The following is a 23,739-nucleotide window of genomic DNA, read 5'->3' on the forward strand; positions in this document are numbered from 1 at the left end:
GGATAGGGAAAGCAGCAAGGGAAGTGGGAGGTCTTGAGAGGGAGAGGAGGCGTGGCTTCGGCGAATGGGCAGGGCAGTGGGGCCTAAAGAAGGTGTGGCTAAATCTCTGGGCAGTACTCGAGCAGGTGGGGCGGGGCTTACTTTGGAAGGGCGCGTGATCCAAATGGAATAGGGGTTTGTCAGGCAGGGATCCGTGCTGGACCCCGTACCTTGCACCTTGAACCCTGCACCCCGCACTCGGCATCATTTTCGGCACCTGTGCAGAGGCGAGCGGGGCCGGCAGAAAGCGGGGCGGAGCCCGGGAAAGGGACTCCCGGCGCGAGAAGGGGCGGGACCATGAGAAGGGGCGGGGCTGGGGCGAGGGGGGTGGGGGGGCGGTGTTTGTGTTGGAAAATCCAACTGCGCCACGGGGCGGAGCGGCCCCCCCAGCCCCGGCCTGGGAGAAGGGGGGGCCGCTCGACCCCCTGGGCGACCTTGGGGAACCTGAACACCTGGGACACCCCAGAATCAGGTAACGGGGAGCCGCGAGGGTGTCTGGAAAGAGGGAAACCGTCTCGGCGCAGGGGGGGCGGGACGCCTGAGGCGCAGGATGGGTGAAGATGAGAATGGACGTTCGGGTCTCTGGAGAGGCACTGGGAAGAAAACTGGGTGCAGGACGTCTGGGTCCTTTAGAAAAGGGTAGGGCGGCGTGAGGGAAGAACTGGGCGGCAGATGTCTTGGGTTCCGGATGTTGAGGGGGGCCTGAAAGGACTCCCTGTCCTTCTTGGGCTGGGATTCCCCTTCCCGACACTAGGGCGGGGGTGCGGCGCTGCGGTCCCTCTCTGAAGGGCAGGACTAAAGGTCAGGGTTTGCAGTTGGACTCTTGAGGGCGGGTGTGGTCAGAAAGGGTTGTGTCTCAGGTCCTGGGGCCGCGTTAAGCCTCCCTTTGGTTCTTCCCACGGATGAGGTGTGTATCCTCAGCTGTGACTCTCACACCCGCAGCCCCGACGGCCTCCCAGCGGTAGCCTTCGCCCCATCCCTTCCGCGGCACCTCACCCCGCTGCACTCGGCCTCACCGCGCTAGTCTCCCCATCCCCAGTCCTGCCCCCACTCTGCCACCTCCGGTTACGAGCTCTCACCTAGCTCGGGCCCTTCTCCACTGAACCTTCGCGACTTAGCCGCGAGATGGCGAGAGCGAGACGCGCACAGCGCGACTCAGGGTTCTGGGGTGGGGGATGTGGCCTTGAAAACAGCCGAAGCCCCTTGCCCGGCCAGAGAGAAAGGTGGTCTGAGGTGCTTGTTTGACTTCCTGTCATCTCGGCCCCCTCACAGGAAACTGGGCGAGAGGGCGAAGGGCAGGGGCGGGAGAAGGGCTCGGGGCTCATTCTCCGCCTCCCCGATCTGCGTTAAATAGTGGGGAGGGGGCACGCGGGCAGGTTACTAAGCAACAGAAATTCGCTTCCTGTCGGCTGCGGCTTGTGGCTGACTTAGGATGGGAGTTGGCAGGGTGGGGGGCTGGGAGACCGCGGCGAAGGTCGAGGGCAGGTCGCCAGGTTCTCGAGACACAGAGAGCCCTAGGAGGAAGCCGGGGAGCAGCGAGCTGCGCTGCCACAGAAACGGACTCGGTGTGAGTCCGGAGGGAGGCGGGACCCAGGAGCGGTGATGAGCTCCGTTCCCCTTCCCTCTGGGGGGTTGCTTGCCCTGTTGCCAGAGTAACTGGAGAGCTAGACTCCGGGGCCAGATTCCCGAACTCGCGCGTCCGCCCAATCCGCTCCAGCGGCTGCCCCTGACATCAGGGCCTTGGCAGCCAATGTGGAGGAGGCATCTTAGAGCGAAAGGAAGAGAGAGAGGGGAGGGGAGGGGTGGAGGCGGGGAGCGGGGAGCTGCCCGGGACCCGCACGTGCACTCCCACACGCTCGCGCCCACCCCCCTCCCTCCGCCGCACGCGCCCGAGTACCCCACCCTGCGCTTGCGCGGCGAGTCAGCGCTCACCGCGCGCCCCCCTTTCTCCTTTCTAGAGAGTCGGTTCGCAAACGAGTACCGGGCTGCGCTTCTCAGCCTCTGGGGACCCAGACGTCTGGGTCCGCTAGCCTTCTTCCTAGGGGTCTAGAGCAGTTAATGCCTGGCGTGGGAGGAGCCAGCTACCTGTTCCCCACCCCAGCTGGAGCCCCACTCTCCCAGGTGGGCTGGGCGGAGCTGTGGTTTCCGGCCCCATCTGCTCCACCGCTGCCGTCCCGGGCTCTGGCTAAAGTTGCCTCCCCAAGAGGAACCGAACGGGTATCAGCGCCCCTTCCCGAGGCTTCACGCGCTCGGGCCCGGCTGCTGTTGGCAGCAGGGAAGGGCACTGCGGGGAAGCCCCGGACGCCCCAGGTGACTCTTCCCGGAGCATCACAACCCGTCTTCGCGTGAATTCTTCCCCTTTGATGTGCACCGAAATCTTTCCCATCCCTAACGTTTCTTCCCCACTCGCCCTGGTGCTCTTTGCACCTCCCTCGGCTCCTTTCGGGCTGTCTCTCCCGGTCCTCACTCGTCCTTCTCGGCTTCTCCCAGTTATATAACTCTTCCTCTCGCCGTGTCCTGATTTCAACTCCACAGACTCCGCCCTGGAACAGCGCGGGGAGGGGCAGGAGAGTTGGGACCCAGACAGATTCCGGCTGGCGGCCGGCTGGGCACAGGGGATCCCGCTGATGGGAGACGGAGCCCCGCGGGACCTGGTGCCCCCGTCCCCCACCTCCCGGCCCCCCCCCCCCCCACGCGAGATCTCGCCCAGGAGAGAGAAGGCACAGTATCTCAGAGGCGTGTCGGGACTCCGTCAGAAATGTGGGTTGGGAGGTCAGGGCTGGAGGCGGAGAGGAGGAGCCGAGAGGCCCGAGTCCCTGGGATTGGAGCCGCGTAGGGGGCAAAAGATAAGGGCGGGACGCCTGGGTTCCTTCCTTCCTCTCTTTTTTGGGTTCCCAGAATTCCTGAGGCTATTTCCCAGGAAGCTTAGCCCGCGGCTCCTCTCCGCCCCTCGGGGTCAAAGGTCTGTGTTAAAGGTGGCCTGGGATGATGTCACCCGTGCACGTGCCCTGGGATAGTTGCCAGGCGATGAGGCCTCCACCCCTTTCCATTCCAGCCCCCTCCCCCCACCACAACCTCCGCCCCGAGTCCAGCTGCAGCCCCGTGCCATCTTTCCCCCTCCTCCGTTCCCTTGGCCTTAGCGTCCTGCAGGTGGGAAACCCTGGCCTGGAGTTTTTGAGGGGGAGGGGCACGGGTGTGGTGGGGTGGACTTTGCCCGTTTGCTGGGCTAAGTGAACCTTGGGTCACGTTTCCCTAGATTGGCACAGAAGAACTTTCCCTCCAAGTCCCCTGTACCCCCTGGAAAGAGCCTCCCAGCAGTCTTTTTCCTTTCCCACCTGCTGCATTGCCAAGAGGCTTATGGCCCCCACCCCCATATTGAGTTGAAGTGGGAGTGGTTGCCAGCCCCCTGGAGAAGAGCTGTGTGGTATACATCTGGACGCCAGCTCAGCCCTGACCTTAATCAGTGGCACCCCACCCCCACCAGTGAGGAGACGGGTCAAGAAACTATATGAGACTGAAAAGTCAGGGTCTTCATTCTGTGTAGGTGTGTGGATCTCTCTCTTGAAGGAAGGGGACTCAGTTGATAGCTACTGCGGCCCTTCTCTATTGAGTTAAATCCTGGGGTTGCTTATGGTATTGGAAAAAATTGGTTTCTCTTTTCCTGTACCTTTAGGGCTTGGGTTGTCAGATCAGACCTGGATTCCATTCTCAGCTCTGCCACTTAGTGGCTACAGGAACTTGGAAAGGTCACAACCTCTCTGAGCCTCCTGTTCTTAGTCTGGAAAATTTAAATATCAATACTTACCTTGTAGGCAGTTGATAGGGAAAAAAATGAGATAATTTATGCAAAGCACTTAGCACAGTGCCTGGCACAGAATGAACACTGAATGCTTGTCATGAAATGCTTATTATTTTTAAATGCTGTTAGTTATTGTTTTTATTATTCTGGTTGTTAGGCCTGGTTCAAACTGGCCAAGACCTTAGGAGTAGGTCAGGGAGTGGAGAGTGTGTGCTAATGTGGTCGGTAGGGGGAAGGGGGCTGGGGATTAGCTTCCCCTGCATTGTGCACTTTATTTGATGAGGGCTTTCCTCAGATTTGTATTGCTTTCACTGGGATTATTTTTTTCCCTCTTTTTGGAGAAGAAACAGCTAAGACTATTTCTCTGGCTGTGGAAATAAAATAATTGTATTGTGGTTCTTGATTTTTGAGCAAGACCCCAGTCCCCTCCCATGTTCTCTGGAGCCTTTCAATTTTGCCAAGGGACTCTACAGTTTCCTTTGCGGGGACAGGGCTGGCTGAGGGGTGTGTAAAAGGTTCGGGTGGGTGGGCAGAGAGACTAGTGCAGGGGGCTGGGGGGGGGGGCGAGTAGTTAAAGGAAGCGACCGGAAGGGAGGAGGAGGGAGCCTGCTGGTGGGGAGGGAGGGAGGGGAGGAGGAGGTGGAGGAGGAGGAGGAGGAGGAGGAGGAGGAGGGAGGGGGTTGGGGAGAGCCTGCTACAGTTCTTTGTTTGACTCCGGGACTCAGGGACGGGGAGGAGGAGGGAGGGAGGCCGAGGCTGCAAGCGCCGGGGCAGGCCCAGGAGGCAGAGGAGGGACCGTCTCCCCCGCCCCCCCAGCCCCCACTCCCCCCCCTGCTGCTCCCCCCCTCCCTACCCGGACTCCGGGGGCACCGCCGGGGGACAGACACCCAGCAGGTAACCCCGGCCTGGCTCGCCCTCCCCTCTCGGGTTTTCCTCCACACCCTCCCTGTGACCCCTTTCCCCGGTTCCGTCTCCCCGTTTCCCCTGGGCTTGCCTCTTTCCCCGTGGCCCTCGGTGTTCCATCTCCCCACTTGGGGTAGTCGCCCGCTGGCCGCGCGGCTGTCTCGTGCAGCCTGACTCCCTTCCCCTCGACCGACAGCTTGCGCACCCCAGGTCTGCCCGTGGCACCTTTCGGGGCTCTGTCTGGCCGCTTCTCCAGGCTTTGCTTTCCTTCCGACCTATCTATCCCCTGGGGCTCTGAGGAAGGAGGGAGTCCCTGTCTTTTTCTCGCTCTCCCAGTTCCCCGCCCCCCAACTCTGGCCCCTTTTCTCCTTCTAGCAGTCTCTAGGGGGTGGGGAGAGAACCGGAATTTGGGGGGCCCTCTGGAGGGGCAAGGGGCTGTATGTCTGCGGGCGAAAGGGGCTGTGAGTGTGTTGGGGTGGGGGCGGGGGCGCTTAGAGACCCGGCTGCCTGTCTGTTGTCCCTTTAAATGGCCCTCACATTTCTGGGGACTTGTAGGGGGGAGGTGGCCAGCCGCCTGCCTGGGGGGCAGGGCCCTCTGTTCGTCCACACAATCAGGGGTGGTAATGATTTAAAGGGACAGCCTTGGTGTGGCCGCTGCCACCCTTGGCCAGCTGGAGGGGGAGCCGGCAGGCCTTGTCTGGGGAGGCTTGGCTGGCAAGCAGGGCATTTGAGGCTGAATCCGTCTCAGGGCCTGCCAGGTCTGGGACAGTGCTTCGGCTGGGACCTGCACGGAGGGTGACAGCTTGCCTGGGGGGCACTCAACCTGGGCCTTCTCCAGGGCCCTGGTCTTTGGGTTCAGGGACTCCTTGGCTGAGAATCCTTGAGTCTAAACTACCGAGTCTGTCATCCACCAGGTGGGGGGCACTGGCAGGTCTGCAGGTGAGCTGCCGGCCAGGCACACTGGAGCTGGCCCTTCAGCTCCCCCTTTTGTTGTTTGGCTCTGTGCACAAGAAAGCTCCAGCCCCTCCCCCAGCTCCCCCTTCCCGTCCACATGCCCCCACCCCCCCACCACACACACACACACACACCCACCCCAGCTGTTGGACAGATGAATTACAGCCTCCGGCTTGGGGCCAGGACTGGTGAGGGATTAAAGCTCTGGGGCTGGCCCTTTAAATGGCTGTTGGCCCCTCCCCCACTCTAGTGTCCAGACACCCCATACACACCCTGCTGACCCCCTTGGACGCCCCTCACTTCTCCTCTTGGTCTGTCCTAAGGCCTGCCACTCCCCATTTTCTAGGCTGGACTCTCCCCAGCATTCCCTTCTCCCCCAACATAACCATATATACAAATGCCACAGACTGCACACACATGAACGAACACACACACTTACTCTCTGGTCTCACATTCTGAGAGTCCCTGTCCTGGAGGGTTCCAGCCTCAAGCTCCTTTCCCCAGCAGAAGGATCTTGCCTGCCTGGCCTCCCTAGCCTGCAGCTGACCACTACTCTGGCCAGGTGAGGGGCCTTGCATAGGTCAGAAATAGCACCTCCCTGGGGGCAGTGTCATCAGCAGCTGAAGCAGCTTGCAGCACATTGCATCATGGAGGCTGGGGGCTGGGGGCTGGTGGCCTGAGTCTCTGGGGCAGTGGGAAGAATGGGGGCTGGAAGGCCAGAGAGTGGAGAGGCTAAATGCTGAGCCCAAGTGTCTGGGTCCTTAAGGGCAAAGAACTGTGGCTAAGAGGGCAGAAAACAGGTCCCTGAGGAGTGAGTTTGAGGTGAGGGCAGACAGGTGTGACCCCTGGATGGATACCTGATTCTTGGTCCTGGACCTAGACACCTACCTTCTTGTCTCTGAGAGTTAGGAGGGGAGGGAGTGGGCCCCTATCGCCTTCTTGGGCCACAGAGAGGAAGGAGGTGATGGGGAAACAGGATATGGCCTTGATGGGTGGATGGAAGGAGGCTTGCAGCAGAGGCCACTTCCAGACCCAGGCCTAGAGTCACAGTCCTTGATGAGGAGGAAGGCTCCTCCCTGCTGGGCCCGTTCGTCTAGTCTGGCCACCTGTACTGCTCACCACGACCTGCCTGCACCTGCCTGGGGGAAGGCAAGGGGGCAGAGTCCAGAGGGTGGGGTTGACTGGTGTCTTGATAAGGTTAGGGAGGAGACTGCGCTGAAGGAAGAGTTTCTGCAAGCCTGAGGCCAGGACTGAAGCTGACTTGGGTGAGATGTCAGAAGTGGTTGGGACTTCTTTGGGGCCAGGGACTCTGAGCAGGAAGGTCCAGTCAGAAGAGGAGTCATGGGCTGGGTGTCCACTGTGGACTTAACACTGGTGCTGTGGCATGTGCCCTCACTCTCTGGTCCAGGCTGCTTCTTAAAGGGGAAGGCTCTTGGATTGGCTTTTTCTGGTTGCCATGGAAACAGATTCGGATTCTCCCATCCCATCTGACCACCAGAGCCAGGTTTCTCCTCAATAAGGGGATAGGGGGCACAGGAAAATTCTCCAGCCTGGGAAGTCCCACCTCTAACTGGCTTTTTTTCTTTTAGGTTCCCCCAGGCACCATGCCAGCCCCGTAGTACCACCCACCTCACCCACTGTGGTCTGCTGCACCCTACTGCTGGGACACTGGTTCCAATGAGACAGGGCACACCAAACTCCACCTGGTAAGTACTGCCCTGAGCAATGCAGTACCTCCCCGCAATAGTCCCAACTCTGCACCCCATGCAAGAAAGATTGGTATGATCTAGATCATGCCCATGCCTCAGAATGGTCCAGTCCAACTCTGAGCATCCCCCCACCATGTGGTGATTGAGTGGTTCAGTCTTCCTCATTTATGGTGCTCCCCTCTGTTGCCTATGAATGGTTCATCCCTGTACTTCACCAGCCTCTTAACTACCACCAAAAAAATCTATCCCCCTTCCCAAGCGCCTCAACTCAGTTACTTATTGAATTAACCTGGGGTTTGCAGGGCAGAAAGTAGAGATAAGATAGCTGGAGGGATTTTTTTTTTTTTTTCTTCTTCTTCTCTTTTTGGAATGAGGAGGGCTTTGCCCTGGTAAGAATTGTTGAACAGCTTGGCTTATGGAGGGTGATTGAAAACTGAATTAGAGAGATACTGGAGGCCACTGTCTTGAAAACCTGCCTCTTTTGCTTCCCTGTCTCCTCCTGCCAGTTCTCTGCCCAAGGCCCTGCTCCATCCCCTCCCCCATTTTACAGAAGAAATTATACCTAAGGTAGAGACCTAAGTTCTCTTAAGTGCGTGTTGTTCATCTCCACTACTCAGTAATACTGTTTTGAGTGGGACTTAGAGAGTTTTCTTCTATGTATCTCATTGTTTGGCAAGATGGTTGGCACAATTGGGGTGCCTCAGCGGAATTGCGTTGAATGTGTTAACTGAGTGAGCTTCATGGCCAAGAAACTGATGGCTTCTGAGAAACACTGCACAGCCTCCTACCTACATCTTCTCTAGAGGACATGAGACATTTGGGATGGTAACATGGGGGAAAGCTGAGGGACAGGCTGACCCCGGAAACATCCTGTGCGGATAAAACCAACAGGGAATAGTACAGAGGCATTATAGAAGAGTGGTAAGAAGAAGGCTCTGGAAAGAAGCCTAGCTCTTACTCAAGGACTTGACCAAGTTATATAACCTTGCTGAGCCTGTTTCCTCATCTGTAAAATGGGGTAGTACGACGTCAGGTTCTAGAGAGGAGTTTTTTAAAATGTCTATAAAGTGCTTAACACTGTACCTGGTACGTAGTAAGTATTCACTAAATGCTAGCAATTAACCATCACAATGGGAGGCACAGGGAGCTGTGAGGATAAGCAAAGTTGTTGAAGAATAGGACATAAATGAAGGCAGTGCCTGCGTCCTCAGTCATGTCTCACACTTTGCACCCCCAAGGACTGTAGCCTATGGAGTGGGTTGCCATTGCCTCCTCCAAGGGATCTTCCCCACCCAGGGATCGAACCCACATCTCCTGCACTGGCGGGCGGACTCTTTACCACTGAACCACCTGGGATGCTCCACAAATGAAGGCAGGCAAACCTCTAAATACTTGACTCAAACAGAAGGCTCACTGATCCAGCAAGATGCGGGGGATCAGGATGCGGGGGAGTGGGGCGAGGACTCAGCAGGGTCAGCCTGCTCCAGTGTCTCCCTGACTCTGTTCAGGAACATGAAGGCAAACACAGAAGGGCATGTGCAGAGAGACACACGTGATCACGCAAGTGATGCAGAGGCAGTCCCAGACAAAAGACCGAGACAGGAGCCAGGCAGACACACAGACCGTGTAGACAGGCGTAATGACAGGAACGCGTCAGACAAGGCACTGAAGGAGACAAGATGAGCAGATATGCAGGTGCGCACGGAGACAGACACCAGGACCCACACATTGCCGACCTTGTCAGACAGACTGGTGAACACAGCGGTCCAGTCAGAGGCAGACACAAGGCTCGCAGTGACACACAGCGGGCCGGGGCCGGCACTGTCACTTCTCGGTGAGGGGCGGGGAGGGGCCAGCAGCGGGGGAAGGCTGGGGAAGGGAATCCCGAGCGGGCTGCCTGCCCGGGGTGGCTGAGTCACAGCGGAGCCCCAGCCGGCGGCCCTCCCCTCGCCTCCCCCTCCCCCAGGTAAGAAGCGAGCTGTAACCCCTCGCTGCCACCAGGCAGAACGGGGCCTGACAGCGAGCGGGACGCGGCAGGGTTCCCGGGCCGGCTCCACCTCCGCGCGTGCCGCGTGCCTGCTGACGGCCTGCTCGGTAATACCCTATCTGCGGGGTCTTGTCTTTGGCCGGCACGTGAATCTGCGTGCTCACGTCTGGCTCCTCATCCCGCACGGCAGGAGCGGGGTGTGCTGCTCCTCCGGCCTCGCGCCCAGAGAGAGTTAAGTGGGTGTGATTGATAGAGTGGGTCTCTCTCGGGGCTCTAGGGGGAGGGGGGCCGGTTAAAGTCCCCGAGTCCAGAGCCCGGATGGAGGGGGCGGAGCTGGGCTTAGCCGGGAGTGCCCGGATGGAGGGGCGTGGCTTCGGCTGGAGAAGAGTTAACCCTTTCGGAGCGGCTGACTCCCAGGACTCTGGGTCCGACGGGAGAGGCTGGAATGCCTGCCAAGAAGTGTACTGTCCTCCCAGCCTGGCTTTGGCTGCGTGCGTTTGCCTCTCATCTGTGTTTGAAGAGCCTGTGGGTGTCTGTGCCTGCCGGTGATTGTCCCCTCCCCTGAGTTAGTACGGACACTGGGAGTCGGGGCGGGCTATTCCTGCCCCAAAGCGAGAGTGGTGAGAGTGGACCGCGCGCGGGCCGGCTGCCGGCCGCTGGGGAACAGGTGTGAGCGCAGCGTCGGGGCTGCCCGGCGCGGGGAGGGGCCGTCGTGGGGGAAGACGAGAGGGGAAATTCCGCGGGACCGGTGGGGAGCGGTGTGTGGGCTGAGTTGTGTCTGCCTCTGACTGTGTGTGTGTCTGTGTGTGTTCAGGGAGGCGGGGGCTGAGTCAGTGGGAATAAGGGGAAGGTTTTCTGGGTGACTCACGCTCCCCCACATCAAGCCTGAATCACACCGCGAGGGAGGGCTTTGTACAGGAGGCGGATGGGAAGTCAGGCGCCTGGGTCCCGGGTGGGGACAAGGACCCGAGGTGGTCGACGAGAGTGAGTGTGTGTTTAGTGTACAGGAAGTTTTTGTTCTCGAGAGAGAGAGGGCTGTTGTATTCCGAGTACCGGCGTAGGGGTTTGTGGACAGAGGTGGAAAGGAGCTGGAGGACGGGACTGGCTGTTTTAGGGAAAGCTGAGTCAGTTCCCCGTGGGAAAGGGGAAGTGGTAGAGGGGAAGTGTCATCATCGCAGAAGGGGAAGTTGCATTTCCTGGTAACTGGCAGCACCCTCGGCACCACTTCCCAGTCGGGGGTCTGTTCCTCAGATGTCCGGACCCTCGGTTCCCCGTTTTCCCTTGTCTGGTCCCTGAGTCCCAGGACTTAGGTCAGGGCAACTGGCCAGGGCTATGCTTGACCGCAGTTAAGCGCTGTACTTGATCCAGGGCTTGGTAACTGACATACAGGCTGTTTGGTGAGGAGATAGTTCTGATCGAAACTCCGCGTGAATCGCGGATAGGGTCCGCAGAGCCCCAGCGCCTACCAGGGCTCGCCGGGGACTTGTGGGGTCCAAGCGCTTGCGTGCAAACAGATGACCTTGCCCTGCGGAGGGTGGACTGTTTTCACCAGAAACCTGCCTGCTCTTGTGGGTTGGGTGGAAATTTCCCCACAGGGCAGACTTCTCTTGGTGAAGGCGAACTTTCCAGCCGCCCCCAGCCCCTCGTCGCGTCGCGCGTTCTCCCCCGGCTTCCTGCCCGGCGCTAGCTCCAGCTGGAGCGCTGGCCCCGCCCCCGCCGCTTTGTACTCTACACTCGCCTCTCGCAGCCCTTTGTACTCTAGACTCTGAATGGACCGATCCTGGAGCGGAGCCGGCTTCCTACCTGCCGGGACGCTGGGTAGGCGAGGAGGCGGCGAGGGGACCGTGATCCTGGGCTCAGAGAGCCGAGAAGGAAGAACTGGGGCTAAAGGGAAAGTGCTCAGGAATGGGAGCGCTGCTCCCTTCGTGGGTCTAGCCAGCACCGACGGGAAAGGGTTGGGGGGCGGGGTGAAGGAGGAAGTGAAACGGGTTCTGGGTTCTTTAAGGGAGTGGGCGGTGAGAGTGGGACAAGGGTGATGTCACCGCCTGGCGGGCCCCGCCCTCCTCCCTCCCGAAGGACCCCCCCCCCCACACTCTTACACACGCCGCTTCCGCTGCGCAAGTAGCCACGTCACGGGCAACCCCCGAAATCCCCCCTCCCTTGGGGGGCGGGGGCCACGTGGGCCGTGGGGAACCGCGTGGCCCTGGCGGGTAAGGGCATAGAGGATACGGGAGCCACGCGAGAGGGGCCACTCGGGACCGCATGCGCGACTTCTCAGAAGTTGGGGGCTTAGAGGGGGGTTTTGGTTTTGGGGGTCGGTTGGTATTGAAGATCTACAGAGCCAGGGGAAGTGGAGCTGGAGGAACTGGGTATGAAGCTGGGGATTTGACCATGTTTTGGGATGGGGGTCAGGGGTGGGGGGTGGAGCGCTCAGATCGCGGCGCGGGCGGGTTTGTGTGCCATAGAAGTTGCCCTGAGTGGCCAGCCCTAAGCAGTTCCTAGAGGGTGGGGAGGTCAGAAGCTGGGCGAGATGAAGTGAGGAGGGGTAGCGACGGCTATGTTGGTATTATGCATCCGTGTGCCAGCCTTTCGTCTTAGGCGGCGGGGCAGGGGGCGTTTCGGGCGGTCTAGCGCGGACCACTGGCGGCTCTGTGGGCGCGTGGGACTTACGGGTAGCTCCATGCTCCATGCCGGCCCGAGTGTGCGACCCGCCGCCTTCACCCGGATGGGTCTCAGGCTTCGCTTGCCTTGCCCGATCGAGTGTCAGCTTGGAGATGGAGACCCTAGGTGGGAGCCGCGGGGTCACGTCGGGGTCACCCCGGGCAGAGCCCGTCTGACCGGCTCCGCCGCCCCTCCTCCCCCGGCAGCGGCCGGGCTAACCTTGCGCCTATTGGTCCCAGCCAGGCTGTTACTGAGGCGGAGACACGGGTGATGATTGGCTTTCTGGGGAGAGAGGAAGTCCTGTGATTGGTCAGGTCTCCGGAGCTCGCCGACGCCGGGAGAGGACGCTCCCACGGAGGCCGGGTAAGCGGCCGCTGCGCTGCAGCTCGGCCCCCGGGGCTCCCGCCTGGAAACCTGGCAGCGCAGCCACCCCTTCACCCCGGCTTGCCCTCCCGCGTGCTCCACTCTTCTGGGCCTCCGAGGGTTCCTTAGGCCAGGTGGACCGCTCCTCGGGGACAGTCATCTCTGCGCAGATCAGAGACCTGTAGGGGCCACAGCCGGCGGCCCCGACTGTGTGCTGGCCAGCTCACCTCACTCCTTTTCCTCTCCTCTCTGTAGAATTGGCTGTGAAAAGCCCTGGGCGACTCTCTGGGAGCAGTGGGCACTCCTGTCAGAGCGGCTGGAGAGGGACCATCGCTCCAGGGAGCTGGGGCAGGGGGCCGTGCCCGATCTCCAGGGCTCCTGGGGCCACTGCTGACCTGGTAAGGGAAGACTGGGCCCGAGTCGGCTGTGTGTACCCTGACGGCTCAGTCTTTGTCCCCGGTAGGATCATCATCTCTTCTCTTTGATTTAGGCTGGATGCATCGGGCAGTGGACCCTCCAGGGGCCCGCGCTGCACGGGAAGCCTTTGCCCTTGGGGGCTTGAGCTGTGCTGGGGCCTGGAGCTCCTGCCCGCCCCATCCCCCTCCTCGGAGCGCATGGCTGCCTGGAGGCAGGTGAGAACTTGTTCAGTCTCTGCCTCCAGGCACTCCTTTTCCCATCTCTGCTCCTCAGCCTCTGTCATCCATCTGGTGCCATCCCTCTCTTCTGCTGTCCGTCTGGTGGGCCTCAGTGTAGCCCTCAGCTGCTTTCTCTGTTTTCCTCACAGCTTTCCTCTTCCCTAGGTAAAGAGAGACAGGGCTGTTCCACCTTGCTGTAGAGTAACAGAGTCCTTCTCTCTCCAGGTGCTCTGCCAGCCTCGGGCAGCCCCCACTCTCTGCTCCCCTACCCCCTTCACACGGCAGTAGCTCTGGGCACCCCAACAAACCGTATTATGCTCCAGGGTGAGTGAGGATTGAAAGGTGCTGGGGATGGGAAGTAAGGCTGGGCCTTGTTCCTCAAGCCTCACCACCTCCCCTCCCCTTCTGCTCTGTAGGACACCCACCCCAAGACCCCTCCATGGGAAGCTGGAGTCCCTGCATGGCTGTGTGCAGGCATTGCTCCGGGAGCCAGCCCAGCCAGGGCTGTGGGAGCAGCTTGGGCAGCTGTACGAGTCAGAGCATGACAGTGAGGAGGCTATTCGCTGCTACCACAGCGCCCTTCGATACGGAGGAAGCTTGGCTGAGTTGGGCCCCCGGGTCGGCCGACTCCAGCAGGTGGGATGAGGCAGGACACAGGGAGCTGGGGTTGTGAGTTCTGATTCACTGTTCTCATCTTCCATCTGCTTCTGCTCTGTCTTCTGCACTCTCCCCCCACCTTCTCAGGCCCAGCTCTGGAACTTTCATGCTGGGTCCTGCCAGCACCGACCCAAGGTCCTGCCCCCATTGGAGCAAGTGTGGAACTTGCTACACCTTGAGGTGAGGCTGGGGCTGGGTGGGCTAGGGACGAGGGCTGGGCCAGGTCTGCACCTGTGCCATTCTCTCTCTCTTTTTTGTCCTTAGCACAAACGGAACTACGGGGCCAAGCGGGGGGGTCCCCCAGTGAAACGAGCCGCTGAACCCCCAGTGGTGCAGCCTGTGCCTCCCGCAGCACTCTCAGGCCCCTCAGGGGAGGAGGGGCTCAGCCCTGGTGGCAAGCGCAGGAGAGGCTGCAGCTCTGAGCAGGTATGATGGCACCTGGGTGGTCAGCAGTGAGCAAGCAGGGCTGGGGTGAGGAGTGGGACTCTCACACTCTCTTTTCTTCCAGACGGGCCTTCCTCCAGGGCTGCCACTGCCTCCACCACCATTGCCGCCACCACCCCCCCCACCCCCACCACCACCCCCTCCCCCACCTCTGCCTGGCCTAGCCACCAGCCCTCCATTTCAGCTGACCAAGCCAGGGCTGTGGAGTACCCTTCATGGAGATGCCTGGGGCCCCGAGCGCAAGGGTTTAGCACCCCCAGAGCGCCAGGTGAGCTCCCCTCTGTGGCTGCTTGCCTCTCAGCTCGGTCCCCATGTCCTTCATTTCTCATGCGGTATCCTCATTTCTCACTGACAGGAGCAGCGGCACTCGCTGCCTCACTCATATCCATACCCGGCTCCTGCTTACCCTGCTCACCCCCCTGGCCACCGGCTGGTCCCGGCTGCTCCCCCAGGCCCAGGCCCCCGCCCCCCAGGAGCAGAGAGCCATGGCTGCCCGCCTGCCACCCGTCCCCCCGGAAGTGACCTTAGAGAGAGCAGAGTTCAGAGGTCGCGGATGGACTCCAGCGTTTCACCAGCAGCAACCACCGCCTGCGTGCCTTACGCCCCTTCCCGGCCCCCCGGCCTCCCCGGCACCACCAGCAGCAGCAGCAGCAACACTGGTCCCCGTGGCGTGGAGCCGAGCCCAGGCATTGTGAGTGACAGCCGCAGGTGGGGGCGGGGGGGGGGGTGGGGGGGAGGCCGGGGTGTTGTGCCTGGAGCAGCACTCTGACCACGGTCCTGCTCCTTTTGCAGCCCGGCGCTGACCATTACCAGACACCCGCGCTGGAGGTCTCCTCTCACCAAGGCCGCCTGGGGCCCTCGGCACACAGTAGTCGGAAACCCTTCCTGGCGGCTCCTGCTGCCACTCCCCACCTGTCTCTGCCACCTGGCCCCACCTCACCTCCTCCACCCTCTTGTCCCCGCCTCATACGCCCCCCACCCCCTCCTGCCTGGCTGAAGGGCCCAGCCTGCCGGGCAGCTCGTGAAGATGGAGAGATCTTAGAGGAGCTCTTCTTCGGGGCTGAGGGACGCCCCCGCCCTCCCCCCCCTCCACTTCCCCACCGCGAGGGCTTCTTGGGGCCTCCGGCCCCCCGCTTTTCTGTGGGCACTCAGGATTCGCACACCCCTCCCACTCCCCCAACCACCAGCAGCAGCAGCAGCAACAATGGCAGCCACAGCAGCAGCCCTACTGGGCCTGTGTCCTTCCCCCCACCTCCTTATCTGGCCAGAAGTATGGACTCCCTTCCCCGGCCCCCCAGCCCCACACTGAGCCCCCAGGACCCACCCCTTGCACCCCTGACTCTTGCCCTGCCTTCAGCCCCTCCCTCCTCTTGCCACCAAAATACCTCAGGAAGCTTCAGGCGCCCGGAGAGCCCTCGGCCCAGGGTCTCCTTCCCAAAGACCCCCGAGGTGGGGCCGGGGCCATCCCCAGGCCCCCTGAATAAAACCCCCCAGCCTGTGCCGCCCAGGGTCGGGGAGCTGCCTGCCCGAGGCCCTCGACTTTTTGATTTCCCTCCTACCCCTCTGGAGGATCAGTTTGAGGAGCCAGCTGAATTCAAGATCCTACCTGATGGGCTGGCTAATATCATGAAGATGCTGGATGAATCCATTCGCAAGGAGGAGGAGCAGCAACAACAGGAGGCAGGCGCGGTCCCCGTCCCCCCGCCTCCTCTGAAGGAGCCCTTTGCATCTCTGCAGCCTCCGTTCCCCACAGACACAGCCCCAGCCACCACTGCTGCCGCCGCCGCCACCGCCACCACCACCACCACCACCACCACAGCCACCCAGGAAGAGGAGAAGAAGCCACCAGCCCTGCCACCACCGCCGCCTCTAGCCAAGTTCCCCCCACCACCCCAGCCACAGCCACCGCCACCCCCGCTCCCCCCACCAGCCAGCCCGGCCAGCCTGCTCAAGTCCTTGGCCTCCGTGCTGGAGGGACAAAAGTACTGTTACCGAGGGACTGGAGCTGCTGTTCCCACCCGGCCTGGGTCCTTGCCCACCACTCAGTATTCCCCTGGTCCCTCATCAGGTGCTACCGCCCCGCCACCCACCTCAGTGGCCCCGAGCGCCCAGGGCTCCCCACAGCCCTCCGCTTCCTCGTCATCTCAGTTCTCTACCTCAGGCGGGCCCTGGGCCCGGGAGCGCAGGGCCAGCGAAGAGCCAGCCCCAGGCCCCATGGCCCCCGCCCCGCCGCCCCCACCCCTGCCTCTGCCCCCTGCTCGCTCTGAGTCTGAGGTGCTAGAAGAGATCAGTCGGGCTTGTGAGACCCTTGTGGAGCGGGTAGGCCGGAGTGCCACGGACCCGGCAGACCTGGTGGACACAGCAGATGCAGCGGACAGTGGAGCTGAGCGATTGCTGCCTCCAGCTCCGGCCAAGGAGGAGAGCGTTGGGGTGGCAGCTGCGGCAGGACCCGGGGGCAGCAAGCGGCGGCAGAAGGAGCACCAGAAAGAGCACCGGCGGCACAGGCGGGCCTGCAAGGACAGTGTGGGGCGGCGGCCCCGTGAGGGCAGGGCCAAGACCAAGGCCAAGGCCCCCAAAGAAAAGAGCCGCAGGGTGCTGGGGAACCTGGACTTGCAGAGCGAGGAGATCCAGGGTCGTGAGAAAGCCCGGCCAGATCTTGGTGGGGCCTCCAAGGCCAAGCCACCCACAGCTCCAGGCCCTCCACCTGCTCCTGCCCCCTCTGCCCAGCCCACACCCCCAGCAGCCCCTGCCCCTGGGAAGAAAGCTCGAGAGGAAGCTTCAGGGCCACCAGGGGTCAGCCGGGCTGACATGCTGAAGCTGCGCTCACTCAGCGAAGGGCCCCCCAAGGAGCTGAAGATCCGGCTCATCAAGGTAGAGAGCGGTGACAAGGAGACCTTCATCGCCTCCGAGGTGGAAGAGCGGCGGCTGCGGATGGCAGACCTTACCATCAGCCACTGTGCTGCTGACGTTGTGCGTGCCAGCAAGTGAGTTGGGGGCTGTCACCTGGGAGGCTGTTGGCCTGGCCTGGCCCAGCAGGATGGCCCCTTACCCAGCCTACTGATATTTCTGTTTTAATAATTTCGCTGTCCTTCTGCAGGAACGCCAAGGTGAAAGGGAAGTTTCGAGAGTCCTACCTGTCCCCTGCCCAGTCTGTGAAACCGAAGATCAACACTGAGGAAAAGCTGCCCCGGGAAAAACTCAACCCACCCACACCTAGCATCTATGTATGTGTGCCCTGTATGCTCAGAACCGCCCCCGCCTGTGGGTTTTAGGACAGGGTTGGGGCTGTTGGGCCCTGAGCCTAGGATAGGGCTCTGACCCCAGATCCGTCTCCTTGATTGTCCCTCAGCTGGAAAGCAAACGGGATGCCTTCTCGCCGGTGCTGTTACAGTTCTGTACAGACCCTCGAAATCCCATCACCGTGATCCGGGGCCTGGCAGGCTCCCTGCGGCTCAGTGAGTGTGTGGGCAGAAAGGTGTGGGGAGGGCTGCAAGGATCTGGGACTTGGGGGACCTCTGAGAGTCCGTCCTCTGGAAGACCGGACCACGGCTATAGTGAGCTCTCCTTAGTCATGTGTAAGCCATATTGGACAAGTGCTCTGAGTGGGGGGTTAGCTGACCTCAGGCTTCCCTTCCATCTGTTTGAACCCAGTTAGTAGGCAAGTGGAAAGGGAGTGTATCTCAGGATCTGGTTAAGAGTCATTTCTCGTTTTCTTGGTGATGAAGAATGTGAAGAATATAGATGGTGAAAAACTTGAGAAGCCTCATGGTTTAGGGCTTTCTTCTTTTTCAACTTTTTATTGTGCACAATTTCAAACAGATACAAAACTAAAGAAACCATACAGAATTATAAAATCAGTTTTGTTTCTTCTATACTTGTAGCTCTCTGTTACCCCATATCCTCCCCTTCCTTCACTTTTACTTGAAGCGCATTCTAGGCTTTTACTTGACAGAAAGAAACCTTTCATTGGATCCTGTGATAATGTAAAGAAACTCTTCTTCATTGAGTATATAGTGTGTCAAGTGTTCTGCACGTGCAGCCTCATGTATACATGAGGACTCTGGGGGAGGGGCTGGGACTCGAGCAGCAGCGGGAGAAAGGGGGTTGGCTCTCATCCAGGTAAAGGCCAGGTCAGGGAGGGCCTCCCAGCTTCATGAGGGGCTGGGGTTTTCACCTGTGCTTGCTGGGTCGAGCTCTGAGAAGCCTGTGTCCATCTCGTCAGAGGTGTGAGGAGCAAAGAGGGACAGTTGGGGCCTCACTCCCTGCTCGGCCCTCCCTTGCAGACTTGGGCCTCTTCTCCACCAAGACTCTGGTGGAGGCGAGTGGGGAGCACACAGTGGAGGTGCGCACCCAGGTGCAGCAGCCCTCGGATGAGAACTGGGATCTGACGGGCACACGACAGATCTGGCCCTGCGAGAGCTCCCGTTCCCATACCACCATCGCCAAGTACGCGCAGTACCAGGCCTCATCCTTCCAGGAATCCCTGCAGGTGAGAGCTGCCCACGCAGGCAGAGGCAGGGGTGTGGGGTCAGGGAACTTGGAGCCCTGGTTGTGGTGGGCAGACCCCAGGAAGGTGGCTGACCCAGGCCCGTCTACCCCTGTGGCTGAGCAGGAGGAGAAGGAGAGTGAGGACGAGGAGTCAGAGGAGCCGGACAGCACCACAGGAACCCCTCCTAGGTAGGACGCTTTGCCCCTGCTGTTCATGACTCCTTCCTTTCTCTCACTTCCCCACCAACCTTTGCGCTTCACTCCTGCAGCAGTGCACCAGACCCGAAGAACCATCACATCATCAAGTTTGGCACCAACATCGACCTGTCTGATGCTAAGCGGTCAGTGGGGCTGAGGCCAGGCAGCTGGGGCAGGAATGCCAACGGGTCAGCAAAGCCCAGGTAGTCGCTCACCTGGCTGCCCCACCCCCCACCCCCCGCCCCCGCAGGTGGAAGCCCCAGCTGCAGGAGCTACTGAAGCTGCCCGCCTTCATGCGTGTCACCTCCACGGGGAACATGCTGAGCCACGTGGGCCACACCATCCTGGGCATGAACACGGTGCAGCTGTACATGAAGGTGCCCGGCAGCCGAACGCCAGGTGCGCTCCTAGCAATGCTGCCGCTGGTGCTCCTCTGTCAACCAATGAGCGCCCAAGGGCTCATCGCGCAAAGCAGGTCGGCTCCCACTGACCGTGCAGTTCTCTGTCTCCTCCTGCAGGCCATCAAGAGAACAACAACTTCTGCTCGGTCAACATCAACATTGGCCCAGGAGACTGCGAGTGGTTCGCGGTGCACGAGCACTACTGGGAGACCATCAGCGCCTTCTGCGACCGGTGCGCGCCGCCTTCCGCCCTTCTTCCCCCTCCCCAACTAGATAAGCCCGCACGTCCCGTCCTTGGATCCCCAGATTTCCATCTGACCCTGTGGCTCTCCTCCAGGCACGGCGTGGACTACCTGACGGGTTCCTGGTGGCCAATCCTGGATGACCTCTATGCTTCCAACATCCCTGTGTACCGCTTCGTGCAGCGCCCCGGAGACCTGGTGTGGATTAATGCGGGCACCGTGCACTGGGTGCAGGCCACCGGCTGGTGTAACAACATCGCCTGGAACGTGGGGCCCCTCACCGGTGAGAGAGTGGGGCCAGGTGGTGGGGTGAACCACTCAGTGGTGAGGGGCTGGGTCCCTGGGGAGTGAGCCCTGTAGAGGGGTGGGCTTGGAGGGCGCCAGGCTGTGGCCCAAGTGGTCACCTGTCGTGACCCTTTCTGGCCTGCAGCCTATCAGTACCAGCTGGCCCTGGAACGATATGAGTGGAATGAGGTGAAGAATGTCAAATCCATTGTGCCCATGATTCACGTGTCCTGGAACGTGGCTCGCACGGTCAAAATCAGCGACCCCGACTTGTTCAAGATGATCAAGTGAGGGAGGGCCCTGTTTGGGAGGGAGCCCATCCTCATCCGACCTGGCCCGCAGAACAATTCCTGGTTCCACCCCTTCCTCCAGCCACCTCTCCGCCGGGTCAGTCCTGCGGGGCTGCTGTGCTGGGTCGGCTGACGAGGTCCCTGCCCCAGAAGCTTTGTTCTCTCGCAGTCTGAGTACATGAAATTTCTCCTGTGACAGGGATGTGTCGGGCGGTGACCGGGGAGGCCCGGCCCGCCCCACCATCCCCTCGCCCCGCCCGCAGGTTCTGCCTCCTGCAGTCCATGAAGCACTGCCAGGTGCAGCGGGAGAGCCTGGTGCGGGCCGGGAAGAAAATTGCCTACCAGGGCCGGGTCAAGGATGAGCCCGCCTACTACTGCAACGAGTGCGACGTGAGTGCCCCGTCCCCGCTTCCCTGAGGGCCGGCGCTGTCCTCGGGCCTGCCTCCCTGTGACCGCCGCCCCCTCCCCGCCGCAGGTGGAGGTGTTCAACATCCTGTTCGTGACGAGCGAGAACGGCAGCCGCAACACGTACCTGGTGCACTGCGAGGCGTGCGCGCGGCGCCGCAGCGCGGGCCTGCAGGGCGTGGTGGTGTTGGAGCAATACCGCACCGAAGAGCTGGCGCAGGCCTATGACGCCTTCACGCTGGTGAGGGCCCGGCGCGGCGGGGGTCGGGCAGGCGGGGACTGCGGGGGGGCGCCGGGGCGGGCCGGGGGTGGGCGACCGCGCCTCTGAGCCCCGCCCGCTCTCTCCCGCAGGCCCCCGCCAGCACGTCGCGATGAGGCCGGACGCCCCGCCCGCCCGCCCGCCCGCAGGGCGCCGCGGGGCCACCAGCACACGCCTGGGCTGGACCTAGGTCCCGCCTCTGGCCGGGAAGGGGGTCGGGCCCAGCCCTTCCACCCCATTGGCAGCTCCCCTCACTTAATTTATTAAGAAAAAATAATTTTTTTTAAACAAATATGAGGAAAAAAAGGAAAAAAAATGGGAGACGGGGGAGGGGGCTGGCAGCCCCTCGCCCACCAGCGCCTCCCCTCACCGACTTTGGCCTTTCTAGCAACAGACACAAGGACCAGGCTCCGGCTGCGGCGGGGGTCACATACGGGTTCCCTCACGCCTGCCAGCCGCCCGCCCGCCCGCCCGGCGCAGACGCACGCGGCTCGCGTATGTACATAGACGTTACGGCAGCCGAGGTTTTTAATGAGATTCTTTTTATGGGCTTTACCCCTCCCCCAGAACCTCCTTTTTTACTTCCAATGCTAGCTGTGACCCCTGTACATGTCTCTTGTTTATTCACTTGGTTATGATTTGTATTTTATGGGTTTTTTTTTGTTTGTTTTTTGGTTTTTAATTTATAACAGTCCCACTCACCTCTATTTATTCATTTTTGGGAAAACCCAACCTCCCGCACCCCAAGCCATCCCGCCAGCCCCTCCAGGGACCGCCCGCTGCCGGTCTCTCCCTGCGCCCTAGTGTGTGTCCGGGCCCGGCCCGACCGTCTCCGCCTGTCCGCCCGCCCGCCCGCGGCTCCAGCCGGGTTCTCATGGTGCTCAAACCCGCTCCCCTCCCCCTACGTCCTGCACTTTCTCGGACCAGTCCCCCACTCCCGACCCGACCCTAACCACGCCTGAGGGTGAGCGACTCCTGTACTGTAGGGGAAGAAGTGGGAACTGAAATGGTATTTTGTAAAAAAAAAAAAAAAAAAAAAAAAAATTTAAAGTTTTAAAGAAAGAACTATGAGGAAAAGGAACCCCGTCCTTCCCAGCCCCGGCCAATTTTAAAAACACGGACCTTCCCCTCACCACCCCACCTTCCCCTCTTTTCTTTTTAAGCGTGAAACAGCCCAGGCCAGGGCCTCACTGGGGCAGGGACACCCCGGGATGAGTTTCTCTGGGGCTTTATTTTCGTTTTGTCGGTTGTTTTTTGTTTTCTCCTCCACGCTGGGGCTGCGGAGGGGTGGGGGATTTACAGTCCCGCCCCCTCGCACTGCACTGTCTTTCTGCCCCAGGGGCAGAGGGGTCTTCCCAACCCTACCCTTATTTTCGGTGATTTTTGTGTGAGAATATTAATATTAAAAATAAAATCAGAAAAAAAAAAATCCTGTTTCGGTAACGTGCTAGTGGTAGCAAGGAGAGCCCTGGGAGGAGGGCAGTGAGACCTTGATTGATGGGGAGGGACTGCGCAGACCCCGGCTAGGGGAGCCCCTCCCCGGAGGCGCCTGTGGAATGTCCAGAGCTCCGGTCTCTCCTTGGTATGGGGGGGGTGCCTAATCCTGGAGTCGCATTCCAGGATAAGGGGGGGTGGGGTGGGGAGAGGCTGGGCCGGGGGAGGGGCAGGAAAGAGGGCTATAAGGGCCGCGGCCCAGGCGCGAGGGAGCCAGGCGGGCCATGGCGGATGTCCCCGGGGCTCAGCGACCGGTTCCCGGCGGCGGCCCAGAGCCCCGGGACCCCCTGGACTGCTGGGCCTGTGCTGTGCTGGTCACGGCCCAGAATCTCCTGGTGGCCGCCTTCAACCTTCTCCTGCTGGCGCTGGTGCTGGGGACCATCCTGCTGCCCGCTGTCACCATGCTAGGCTTTGGCTTTCTCTGCCACTCCCAGGTAAGCATGAGCCCGCGTTGTCGGGGAAGGGTGGCGGCGGGGTCTGTGGGCCGCAACGTCGCCGGGCCCGGGCTGTTTGGCTTGGGCCTCACGCTGCTTCTCCTACAGTTCCTTCGCTCCCAGGCACCCCCTTGCACCGCGCACCTGCGGGACCCGGGCTTCACAGCCCTGCTGGTCACCGGATTCCTGCTCCTCGTGCCGCTGCTCGTGCTTGCCCTGGCCAGCTACCGCCGCCTCTGCCTGCGCCTCCGCCTGGCCGATTGCCTCGTGCCTTACAGCCGAGCCCTCTACCGGCGCCGGCGCAACCCGCAGCCGCGGCCAGCCCGGTCCTCACCAGGGCCCCAGGTTGCTCCAACCTCAGGAAAGGTCTGGGTCTGAGGACCCTCGAGTCAAGAACAACCCTGAGGACTGCCCTCCCTCCCGGTCGGCCCAAGGACTTGAAGCTTACCCTGCCCTCACTCGTGCCTAAACCATGTCCAGCATCCCCTTAAGCAACTGAACATCTGTGGACCCAATTCTGGTGAAAATCCGCCACACCCTGAAAACCCACTTTCGTCTCACTACCCATATCTGAATCCTGAACATCTGGGCTGGACCCTGCATCCCCGCAGCCCCCTGTGAATAGACCTCACTGGTGCGCTGGTGCTCTCCTTTTCCGGTGCTGCTCCTAGTATTTACGGACTGGGGGGCGGGGGGAGGGGTGGCGAGGTTGGAGGGGAAGGAGTCATCCATCACACATCAATAAAGAATTATGAACTGAACGCAGTCCTGGGATCCTGTGAACAGAGGGACGGCACAAAGACTATCATTCCTGAAACGTGCCCAGGAGCAGGAAACAGCAAACGGGTGGGGGGCGGGGGTAGCTTTAGTTCGCAGGCCCAAGCATCCTTGAGTCTCCTGGCCTTCCCTTATCGCATTAGCCCGCTCTTCCTGGCCAGACCCCAGAGCTCTGTCCCTGACCCCAAAGGCACCTTCTCACCAATGGAGTGAAGGGGGCCCGGCCTCTGTCGCCTGCCCTGCTCCCCTTGGGGACCCAAGTCTTTTCTCTGACCCCAGCTTAAGAGGAACTCGGTGTTGCCAGGCCGGAGAGGG

General features: G+C 61.1%; 2 protein-coding genes across 10 annotated transcripts; both read left to right on the plus strand.

Moving 5' to 3' along the window:
- Positions 1–374: 374 nt before the first annotated feature.
- KDM6B (lysine demethylase 6B) lies at positions 375–22,148 on the plus strand. Of its 9 annotated transcripts, none has more exons than XM_070773032.1 (24): positions 375–511; positions 7,285–7,401; positions 12,292–12,415; positions 12,671–12,813; positions 12,906–13,047; positions 13,276–13,374; positions 13,467–13,686; positions 13,795–13,887; positions 13,972–14,133; positions 14,216–14,419; positions 14,507–14,842; positions 14,944–17,135; positions 17,249–17,375; positions 17,501–17,606; positions 18,435–18,640; positions 18,764–18,828; positions 18,909–18,980; positions 19,088–19,236; positions 19,356–19,470; positions 19,576–19,763; positions 19,911–20,052; positions 20,319–20,445; positions 20,531–20,701; positions 20,812–22,148. In XM_070773032.1, exons 5-24 carry the CDS (start codon positions 12,911–12,913, stop codon positions 20,833–20,835), a joined length of 4,935 nt encoding a protein of 1,644 aa, XP_070629133.1. In that variant the 5' UTR covers positions 375–511; positions 7,285–7,401; positions 12,292–12,415; positions 12,671–12,813; positions 12,906–12,910; the 3' UTR covers positions 20,836–22,148. The 9 variants fall into 9 exon arrangements, with proteins under 9 accessions (XP_070629133.1, XP_070629136.1, XP_070629134.1 ...); XM_070773035.1 differs by having other exon boundaries at positions 12,296–12,415; XM_070773033.1 differs by lacking the exon at positions 375–511 and adding an exon at positions 4,663–4,732.
- Positions 22,149–22,366: 218 nt separating this feature from the next.
- Positions 22,367–23,372, plus strand: TMEM88 (transmembrane protein 88). Its single transcript, XM_019981163.2, has 2 exons — positions 22,367–22,647; positions 22,756–23,372. The coding sequence occupies exons 1-2, from the start codon at positions 22,438–22,440 to the stop codon at positions 23,023–23,025; spliced, it is 480 nt and encodes a 159-aa protein (XP_019836722.2). The 5' UTR covers positions 22,367–22,437; the 3' UTR covers positions 23,026–23,372.
- Positions 23,373–23,739: the final 367 nt, after the last annotated feature.

Source organism: Bos indicus, chromosome 19 (assembly GCF_029378745.1).
Source record: "Bos indicus isolate NIAB-ARS_2022 breed Sahiwal x Tharparkar chromosome 19, NIAB-ARS_B.indTharparkar_mat_pri_1.0, whole genome shotgun sequence".
Classification (NCBI taxonomy): Eukaryota; Metazoa; Chordata; class Mammalia; order Artiodactyla; family Bovidae; genus Bos; species Bos indicus.

What these genes read in the sequence shown, in the direction of transcription:
- KDM6B (XM_070773032.1), top strand. Translation starts at nt 12,911, where the DNA reads ATGCATCGGGCAGTGGACCCTCCAGGGGCCCGCGCTGCACGGGAAGCC. An exon ending in GCATGGCTGCCTGGAGGCAG is followed by an intron (nt 13,048 to 13,275) that starts GTGAGAACTTGT and finishes TTCTCTCTCCAG; the next exon opens with GTGCTCTGCCAGCCTCGGGC. An exon ending in CACCCACACCTAGCATCTAT is followed by an intron (nt 17,376 to 17,500) that starts GTATGTGTGCCC and finishes ATTGTCCCTCAG; the next exon opens with CTGGAAAGCAAACGGGATGC.
- TMEM88 (XM_019981163.2), top strand. Translation starts at nt 22,438, where the DNA reads ATGGCGGATGTCCCCGGGGCTCAGCGACCGGTTCCCGGCGGCGGCCCA. An exon ending in GCTTTCTCTGCCACTCCCAG is followed by an intron (nt 22,648 to 22,755) that starts GTAAGCATGAGC and finishes CTTCTCCTACAG; the next exon opens with TTCCTTCGCTCCCAGGCACC.